This window comes from Dryas octopetala, chromosome 3 (genome assembly GCF_963921425.1).
Source record: "Dryas octopetala chromosome 3, drDryOcto1.1, whole genome shotgun sequence".
NCBI lineage: Eukaryota > Viridiplantae > Streptophyta > Magnoliopsida > Rosales > Rosaceae > Dryas > Dryas octopetala.
The window spans coordinates 20,054,700-20,065,258 of record NC_141368.1 but is presented as its reverse complement, the minus strand read 5'-3'; the positions used below and the strand labels follow the sequence as shown (position 1 = coordinate 20,065,258).

The 10,559-nt window shown below is 33.7% G+C and overlaps 1 protein-coding gene across 1 annotated transcript; it reads right to left on the bottom strand.

The window, feature by feature from the left end:
* Positions 1–93: 93 nt before the first annotated feature.
* Positions 94–5,242, bottom strand: LOC147291676 (proline-rich family protein). The gene is made up of 3 exons (XM_086238658.1): positions 4,922–5,242; positions 3,489–3,623; positions 94–646 (listed from the first exon to the last, which is right to left on the bottom strand). The coding sequence occupies exons 1-3, from the start codon at positions 5,087–5,089 to the stop codon at positions 278–280; spliced, it is 672 nt and encodes a 223-aa protein (XP_086094784.1). The 5' UTR covers positions 5,090–5,242; the 3' UTR covers positions 94–277.
* Between the last annotated feature and the right edge of the window lie 5,317 nt (positions 5,243–10,559).

The following is a 10,559-nucleotide window of genomic DNA, read 5'->3' as shown; positions in this document are numbered from 1 at the left end:
ACTCTAGCTAATTTGGGAATCATTGTTGTTCTTAACCTCTCTTTTCTCACATAACTGATACTTTTCAGTCTATGCCATACCAAAGGCCAGGAGTTCAAGGCAATGACAAAATCATGTTCTCCTTCATCTGTTATGTATTGTGATATACATTTTGTTCTTCAGCAGATGTATCATGATATACATCCTCGTAGCTACTAATAAATTAATTAGATACATTGATGATGTGAAAGAAAATTTTTAGTAGATTTTACACTTCAGAATTGCACCAAGTTATTGCTTAAGAGATATTGCCGACTCCGTTAGCAGAAGGCTCCAGCTGAATTTTCGATTCAACCTGAATCTCAGAAGGTTCTGGCGCTGAGCTTTCTGACTGAGTTGATGAGGATGATTCAGTCACACTTGGTGCTGAGGCTTGGATTATCTCTAGTGGCTTGAACTTGTTGATATAGTAAGTAAGTGATGGTCCAGAGTATTCAACCTTCTGCACCTGAGGGGGGGTCTTACCTACTTGGAGGAGTATTGATGAAGCTGCAGCAACAGAGATGAGGGCAAGTCCAGCAGCGATTGCTGCTGTGTTCTCAGCTCCATCAGAAGAAGACCCTGCAGTTCCTGAGCTTATTACACTTTCTGCTACATAAACTGCAGGCTGGAAAATGTAGAGAAGTTACTAGAGGCAACATACTACAATGTGACATAGACTCAAGTCTGGAGCAAATAAAATAGGTGAGAAACAAAAGAACAAAAACCCAATGAACAGATGGCTATAATAGTTCATTGGTAGTTTTGTTCCTACTGGCCATGTACCCCAACCAACCTGACATGTTGTAAACATCTCTATGGCTCCATTGATCTTCCACGTGGAATTTAAGGTGTGGTTTTTTTTTTTTTTTTTGGCCAAGGAATTTAAGGTGTGGTTAAATAAACTTATATTGCAATTGAATAGGCTTCTCAGACCTTAGTTCAAAAGCAATCCTAGTTAGTTATAAACTAATATGCAACAAACAGCTCCCTTAAGTTTCTACATATGCATGTGTGTGTATTATATATATATATAATATATAGGGATGTTAATAAAGTGGACCAGATTGATTTAAATATAACTTGGTATGTAGATCATTAAGTGTAAATAAACCATTAAGAAACAAAATGTATATATATATATATATAGAGAGAGAGAGAGAGAGAGAGAGAGAGAGAGACAGAGACAGAGAGAGAGACAGAGAATATAACTCACACACATACATATATCTAGATATACAAGAGTTCCTTATTTGTGAATAACTCTCTCTCTCTCTCTCTCTCTCTCTCTCTCTCTCTCTCTCTCTCTCTCTCTCTCTCTCTCACACACACACACATGGGGAAATCTTCTCTTATCAATTAGTTTGACATTCTATGTTGCCAGACTGTCATTCACAGTTTGACAGTATATCATGCCAAACTGCTCTAAACTATTTAATAAAATCTTACTGGCTAAAATGATAAAGGCTTAGAAAATGTAAGTAATCAGTATGTTTCCTATATATCTTGCATTACACACACATAAGTTAGGAAAGGAATGTGTATGTGAAAGAGAGAGAGATTCAGGAAACTTTGGGCAGTGACTCAGTGCAATGATCAAATGATTCAAATTCGATCAAAACAACCATATTATTTCATAGTGATTCACAAATTGTTATAAGAATGTAAAATTTATTCAAGAATGAAAGTGTTCCATTACTCCAATGACAGTCATGCTAGGTGATATTATTGTTTGTAGGGGAAAATTCAAATGAATGGGCTCTAAGTGAATATATTCAAGTGTATAAAATCTGAAGAATGTCTGAAGTACAAAGAGACAAATGAAATAATATCCATAAATGAACAATTTAGATTCTTCTAGTTCTAGGACAACAGAGAAGGTCTGTTATTATGGATGATATGTTAAGGTTCAAGCTTGTAGGTTGGTGGTTCTACAACTAAGGGCAGAGATTTTAATGGCTACAAGAATCCTTATCCAGACAAATTAGGATCCACCACATTACTTATCTTTTACCATTCATTCCTATCCAGAGTTTTATCTTTTCATCGCTTGTGGAAATGTCCTTAATTTTTAATCACTGCTGCTCAAGCCATTCGTCTAACCTTCCTATATAGCCCTTGCATATTTTAACAATACTATAAATCAGGACTGTTGTTAAGGCATACAGGGATTAGTGTTTCAGCAGAGAATCCTAGATGTTACTATTGAAGTTCTTAAGATTACATACCTACATGTGTGTGTTGTGAGCGCGTATTGTAAAAAGCACTTTAAAACAAGTTCTTTTGATGTGAGGTATTGGCCTTGAGGAATAACCTTGCGTGATATAAATTATACCTATCATCGAGTATATTATTCAATGACAAAAAGTAATAGATTACTAGTGATCAAAAGGAAAAGTTGATGACAAGTTATTAAGGGCAAGAACAAAATATTATTATATAGAGAATGAGACAGACACAAATTTGAATATAACATAACATTATTGAATTAACAAATGATAGAATCACAAAACAGAGAAATCATCAAGTCTTAGATTTTAAAATAGGTTATGAAGGATTTCATCATCTCAAATAGACAGGCTGTAAAATATCACACTGGTAGCTTATCACTGGAATCTTTTCAGGCCTAAATATTTTAGTTAAATATTCTTGAAATAGCAAATTTGTTCTATTCACTATTTCCCTTCTTTTCCCAGTTACAATATTTTTCTTTTAAATTTTTGCTCAAATACATAGGCCAATTTATATGGCTCAAATGAAAATTAACATTTAATATAGCAATAGAAAGACAACATTCTGTGTTCCAAAATCTTTTAACAGAGAGCTTTTACAAGAGAAAGTGCTATTAATTTCATTCACTCATTTTTCTTTCGGCTGCCTCCATACTAGAACCTAAATGAGATTCAACTATTTAGCTGACAATTAATGCCATGAATAATACACATTTAATAACCACGGAAAAATTAGCTAACTAGCTTTATTGAGAGGTATATGCCTCATAAATCGAAGTTTTGAGAGGCACAATTAGAAACACGTGCAACTTACACTGTACCTTGCTCTCTGAAGGGTGCCAAATAAGAGTTATGCTCAATGATTTCAGATTTAAGTTAAACTATGATCCCCATGTCCTGAGGCAAGACTTAGTTACTAGTTCAAAAAATATGGTAAAGAGAGTGATGCACTGATGCTCATTATTTTCATGACACAACCTTTCTATTTCTTCCATTATAAAGAACATACCCAATTAAGCTACTAATACTGCAGTTTTAATTTTTGAGTATTGTTGAATTCATGATAGCTCCATACATATATCAGGAAGAAATAAAAGTTGCTTTCAAAATGTCCCAACCGACAGAAATAATAAGGAAATAATAAACAATACAATGATTTATCAAAGAAAAAGTCAAGAACGAAATAATAAGGAAATGCAACAACATTCTTGCAAATTGTGAAGACGTAATATTACTAACCTCCACAGAATATATGTTTGTCTGCCCAGCAGTATCCTTCTCCACATATCCAGTCCAACCCCGTTTTTTGGGGGGAAATGTCCCAGAAACTTTTGTCTTCTCACCAGCCAACCATTCCACGCTCACCTTTCCAACCTATTCACACCACAAGACAAACATCAATATTTTTTTTTTTTAATTATTCTTCACTGTCAAATTGAATGCAACTAGCTATACATATTGTTCCTGATAAACATTGCACAACACCCTAGAAACCAACCACACTTGATTGATGGTAGAAACATAATTGAAAAGCACAGGTTTACAAATGAAAACTAATGAGACCGTCTCAAATTTCTATTTCTGTTCTGGCTTTAGCTAATCTTTGGAAGTTATATTAAGTAATTCCTATTTGGGTCAAAATGACAGCCTTTTCCTGGTCAAAAAAATTGGTTTTCTGAAAATCTATAAATGCATAAAGTAAACCATGTTTTGTTTTTGTCATGAGAGAAAATAGATTGTTATAAGGAAGAAGGATGAGGACACCAAAGCTTGGAACACTGAGAACCAGATTTTAGCGTTTGCGATTTAGACATTGGTTTGTGAGTGGTACTCTATCTTTTTAATTTCTTAACTAATCTTTTATCATCTGGCAAAAACTTTCCAGACACATAAAATCTCTATTCTTGTGCCTGCGAGATCTATTATCTTTCTATTTGATCCCACTATAGGTTACCTTCAGCTGGTTGCAGAAATAACAAACTAATTCTTAGAGTGCAATAAAACTATGCAAAGCAGACTTTTATGGTAAACCATATACAACATCATGACTCACAATTCACAAATGAAGTGAATCATAACAAGATTTCTCATTTCTAACTGAAATACTTTCTAATTAAAGTTCAGAATATGCTATTTCTACAAGGAAATTATGCTATAAAATCAACTAACAACTACTATAAATCCAGATTCCATCCAGTAAGCTAAAGGAGCAGTCGCTCCTTCACTTGTGAAGTCACTCTCCAACTGCCCCTTCTCTTCATTTATTTTTGCTTTATTCCTCTTCAGTCATATTTTATTTTGCAATGTGATAACACAGAGACCTCAGGCAGTAACAAGTGTCTCCTAACAAGTGTCTCCCCAACTTTTTTGAAACAAAGCATTTACTAAAGCTCTTGCACATCCTGCTCTACACAATCAATTTATGTAGTGTTTGTTTAGACCTCAGACATATGTAGGGTATAAACAATCCTAAATTAGCAGCTCTTTTTACTCTGAAATCCAATCTTGTCATCTGTTATTTTACTTCCCAAAACCTACAACATTGCTGGGTTGAATGAACAGATTTTGCTTTACCATTAATTATATCCAGCATCAAAATGAAAACCCATTAACAATCTTACACCTACACCTAAGATCAGAGCGGATACACAGAGAGAGAGAGAGAGGGTCACCTCCTTGTCAGGAGCACATTCTTCCACATTGCAGTCAGAGTCTTCAGGGGAAGCTCTGAGTGTGAGATGATTAACTTTGTGATGTCTTTTGGAGAAGAAGCTCCTCTGTGTAGGGAATGTGCATGTAAATGTGTTTGCTGCAATCACAGCTTGTGCTGCAGTTGCCATTCTTTGCAAAGCAGAATAATAATGCTTATAAAAGACTCAAAAGAAACAAGAAATTTGATATGAAAGACAAGAGTAAGTATTCTTAGAAAGAGATTATGGTTTATGGTGGGAGGAGAGACGGAAGGGATCGGAAGGCCAGCGAGGGATTGATATTTTTATACTTTGGATTGGGTGTCCTGCGTTGTTTCGGAGGTTTGGTGGATTTTGGGATGGCTACGTGTCAACTCATCTAATGTTATATCTTAGTGGTGCTGGGCCCACCAAGTCGTATGAAAGTTTTTTTTTTTGGTGGAAACTGGAAAGGTATGAAAGCCTAACTTTATGACCCATTTGGTTTAAGTTTTAGAGGATTGAGAATGAGAAAATAATTTCATTATAATGTTTAGTAAGTACATAAAAGAGAAATCATTTACATTCTCATGTTTAGTAAGTATATGAAAGGGAAATCATTTCCTAGCCCAACGGAAATAATTTCCCTTATTGGGAGGGAAAAATGAAACCATTGCTGGAGCTTGGGTTTTGTTTTTTCCCCCTCTTGAGAAAGCATTTATTGCTTATTTTGTAGATTAAATTAACCATGATGTTTTATTAAATTAATTAAAAAAATATTTCTTTTGTTTAATAAACAAGGGTATAATTGAAAAACTAGACCAATTTTATTTCCTATTCATGCACAAACAAAAAAAATGGAATTATTGGTTTACTTTTCCAACATTACCTAACGGGGGAATGAGAATCTTACATTCCATTCCCCTTGTAAAAGGCATAGGAATTGATTTCCCAGGAAATCAATTCCGCAAACCAAACGGGTTATAAGGGAAAATTATTCAAAATGGCGTAGAGCCAATGTATTTTAAGATAGTGTTGGCTATAGTTGTTTGGTTGTTGGTGTTGAAGTTGTGTTTTTTGAGTTAAATTTCAAGCTATCATCAATCAAATTTGGAGCCCGATAGAGACTTTTGTATCAAATAGGCATCTTAGAGCATGTGTAATGGTGGGTGTCAATCAACAATTCAATTCAATCATATTGATCCATATTTTCCAACTGTGTAACCATGTCAATTATTGACTTGACATGAATATGTTTTACTGTAATGGTTCAACTCAATACCTAAACATTTTTTAATATTTTCATATAATCTTTTACGAATTGAAAACTATAAATTAAATTTTTTTTATTTTTTATTTTATAAATTGTACCATTGAAAGTCTCAATTAGATCTTTCAAATGAACCCAATATTTGATGTTTTTAAATTTCCTAATTTTAGATTATAAAGTATAAAATAACAAACATATTAATAAAAACCATAATTTATATGATAAAAAACTGCCCATTACAGCTTAGACTTAAAAACAGTGCATGGTACAACATAAGATTAAAAAAATAGCATTGCAACATAGAATGAAAAACAATACAACACATTGGACCGAACACAATGCGCAAATCTATGAACTTCTAGCCCCTTTTTGATTACACAGATGTTCAACAAGATCATTTCAAAGTATGAAATGTCTTTCATCATCTTTCACGTTCTTGTAATGTCTCATGTATGCACTACTTATTGTTCCACTGGGATTCACTTCCGGTAAAGACGAAGTACTAGGTCCCTGGTGTTGACATTTTATCATAAAGTTGGACAATATGGCGTACAACCACAAATGCATCTTCTTCCTCATCTGAATCAGACTCATGCTCGTCTTCAACGATCATATTATGTATGATAATGCACGCTTTCATGATGGTTGTCATGATGTGTGGGTTCCAACATCGGGCAGACTATGCAACAATAGTGAAATGGGCTTGTAGAACCCCAAATGTGCGTTCAATATCCTTTTGATATCCTGAATGCATTGTCGAAAAATATGTCTGCTTGTGGTAAGTCGGTTGCTTAAAGCCGTTAACAAAGGTTGCCCACTTTGGATAGATTCAATCTGTCAAATAGTGCGTCATCTCATATTGTCTCTTATTGACAAGAAAGTTAACACTCGGAGCCCACCCGACATACAGGTCCTCAAAGATAGGTGAAGCATCAAGTACGTTAAGATCATTGTTGGCCCCGGCATACCCAAAAAAGCATGTCATATTCAAAGGTCATACGATGACACGGTGGTCCAAAATGATGGGGTTTTGAGCAATGCCCCTTAAAGCACTAGTGCATACTAGTCAGACAGTTCTTTCAAACTCAATGCATGCAATTGATACTCCCGATCATTCTCGAGAAGCCACGCTTTTACCCTTTTCGTAATAGCTTTTCAAGATCAGTAGCGGTTGGTGCGCGAAGGTAGTGACCTCCAAAGATGGCCACGACAGTTTCATAGAATTTCCTTAAGCAAATTAATGTTGTGGATGCGCCCATTCTAAGTTTATCTTCCAGATAATTAGCGGGTACGTCATAAGTAAGTTGATTCATGGTTGCACTTGTCTTTTGCTTCCTGAATAACCCGGCATGTTCGACGACATGGGGCCTTTGGACGAAGAAATTATTGTATGAACTCAGTCCATCTTGGATGCGATTAAACAATTTTGGGTACATTCTATAGCGCATTCTAAACATGCCCTGCATGTAGGTTGGATTATGGTTAAAGTAATTCAACCTAAGATCCTCAGCACCTTATGGACCTCGATGGTAAATGTACTGCCGACCTGGAACCAAACTACGATGGGGTTGGACATTCGTCTCACTTTGTATCTCCTTGTTGGCATACACGACAACGAAATTCATTATGAGTAACTCTTCTTTATCCTAATCTTGAACAATGTTGGGATTCATTCTCGGGTAAAGATAAGAGTGGTGTTGAAAGGATAATGGTGATGAAGAAAGTGCGGTGATGAGCGGAGAGTGTGATGAAGAGTTCGGTTATATAATGACCAAATTCATTATGGGCTAGCTTTGTTTCCATTGGATAAAGCAAGTTTGCATTTTCTATTGGACAAAGCAAGAATACATTATAATTTATGCCTGTGTGGGATTCTTGTTTCGGTTGTACACCCGTGCGAATTTTTGCATGATAAATTGCATGAATTGATTACATGAAATCTTTGTCATTCAAAAAGCTAGCTAAGTTCATTGAAGCAAATGACATTCACAGGCAAGGGACTTGGGAGTATGGCCAAAAAGCTACCCACAAAGTTAGAGGTGTACTTGCAACCATGTGCTTTCATGTCATGTCTTTCAAGCCATGTGTCTGTTTATTAAAAAATAATAATAATATTACTATTTAATTTGCATATAATAGTTTGTATATAACAAATGCATGTAATGTTTTTCATGATTTGTATATATAATAGTTTTTTTAATATTATATTTGTATATAATAAAATATCTTCTATAAATAATTAAAGAGTTCAATAATTCATGCAAGGAAATACAATAATTCATTTTTTGAAATAAACCACACATACATAAAAGAAATTGTACCATAAAAGCTAATCTAATATTAAAATAAATATAATTACTCTCACAGATGTCTTGGGGACATCTTAGGATAATAGGCATCTAAGTTTGATCCCGATATGTTTAGTCCAGATGATCTCGAAGAGTATTGGGCTGAAATCTCACGTTTCTTTTCCTTAAACAATGTCTTTGAAAATTCATCTAGGTGGGAGATGTCTATTTGCATTATTTTCATGTCTCTTCAGAGTATTTTGCAATCATATTGTACTCTTCACGTGCCTCTTCCAACCTTGCCATTTGTTGGGACATTGTTTCCAACACCTTGCTTGAGCGTTTGTTTGGCAATGTCATCTTGGACCATCTTCTTGCGTGCTTGTTTAGCCTCGTTTCTTCCAATAGGAATTTTGAATGTATTTTGAGAAGGTAAAGTTTCAACTGGATCGGCGTCACAATCAAGATCAACGCCCTCCATTGGTTGTCATTGTTGCGGCTCAAGCTCAGGGTTGATGTCTCCAATAGGATGTGAATCAGTGACATCCATAAAGAGAGAATCTTTTAAAATCGCATAATAATGGTCCAACTTAAATGATACTTTCTTTTTTTCTTTGAAAAACATTCTTGCTTCTCGAACCTAATAAAAATCATATTATAAATGATATAATATTAAAATACAACAAATAATTACAAATGATAATGTTCAAATTCAAAATATTATAAAGTACACTACAATATTATAAATTATAAAGATAATAATACTAAATTATATTTTATAATTGCTAATATTAAACAATAATAATCTTTCTTGGTCGGCTTGAGAGACCCCACTTTGTCTATGGTTGTTGACTTGTTTAAGACAATCATGATAAAATGTGACTAACTTCTTGATTCAACTCTATTTGCACTTGATAGCCTTGATTGTGCATTCGCACGTCCCCTCGCTGATTAGCTCAATAAACTTTTCATGGAATCGGACCCAAAATAATTTTTTATTTCAATCAACACCAACAATTGGATCTTCATAGACTTGAATATAAGCACGACACATGGCTATATCTTCTTTGGTGGAAAAACTTTCTCCCTTTTTCTTTGAACCCATTTATGCAAAAAATAATAATAATTTGTCGAAAAGGAAATAAACACTACAACAACCTCTAAAGAACAAATATTACACCATTGTAAAGAATGAAATTCCGTAGAAATAAAATGAGAGAATGAACATATATATAGATGATTTATAAAATTGTGAAAAAAAAAACCAAAAAGCACCAACGGTCACAATTTCAAATTGTGACTGTTGGTGCCACTCATATTGGCCATTATCTCCAATGGTCATATATTAAAAAAGATGACTCAAATTTTTTTTTATATTTGAAGTAACGTTACATGGGCAATGATCTCATAATTGATTATATTTTAAAAAATGTGACCCAAAACAAATTTGATTTAAAGTAACGCCCACGTATGGGCAATGAACATATATAATTGATTATATAAGTGGGTTTAACCAAGGAATAAAATTTCGGGTTTCGAGGAAATTTCGATGGAAATTTCGATGGAAATTTCGACGGAAATTTCGATGGAAATTTTGACGGAAATTTCAAAGATTTTTAAATTTCGACAAAAATTAGATGGAAATGACGGAAATTGTTATCAAAATACGGAAATTTTGAATAAAACTTTACCATATGTTTATTTAACATATTATCTACTAAATTGATAAAAAATATTGAAGAAATCAAATTATATAGTAGGTTTCATGTAATATAAGATGAATATAATGCACGCTGGAGACAAATACTATTAAATAAAATTAGTGTAATAAATATATGAAATTAGTATATTATTTATACTCTATAATCTGTACACTAAACTCTATATATTTTATAATTTATATTCTATATTGTTTAGGATATGGTATATGATATTAAGATTTAGGCCATTTAGAGTATTTTAAATTATTTTTTATATAAAAATATATTAGAGTTTACTAGTTTAGGGTTTAAAAACAATTAAACGAAACTCCAAAACGGCCAAACAAAACCTCAAACTATTTTTTTTCTTTACAATTGCCCAA

What these genes read in the sequence shown, in the direction of transcription:
- LOC147291676 (XM_086238658.1), bottom strand. Translation starts at nt 5,089, where the DNA reads ATGGCAACTGCAGCACAAGCTGTGATTGCAGCAAACACATTTACATGC. An exon ending in AATGTGCTCCTGACAAGGAG is followed by an intron (nt 3,624 to 4,921) that starts GTGACCCTCTCT and finishes TGGTGTGAATAG; the next exon opens with GTTGGAAAGGTGAGCGTGGA. An exon ending in CAAACATATATTCTGTGGAG is followed by an intron (nt 647 to 3,488) that starts GTTAGTAATATT and finishes TACATTTTCCAG; the next exon opens with CCTGCAGTTTATGTAGCAGA.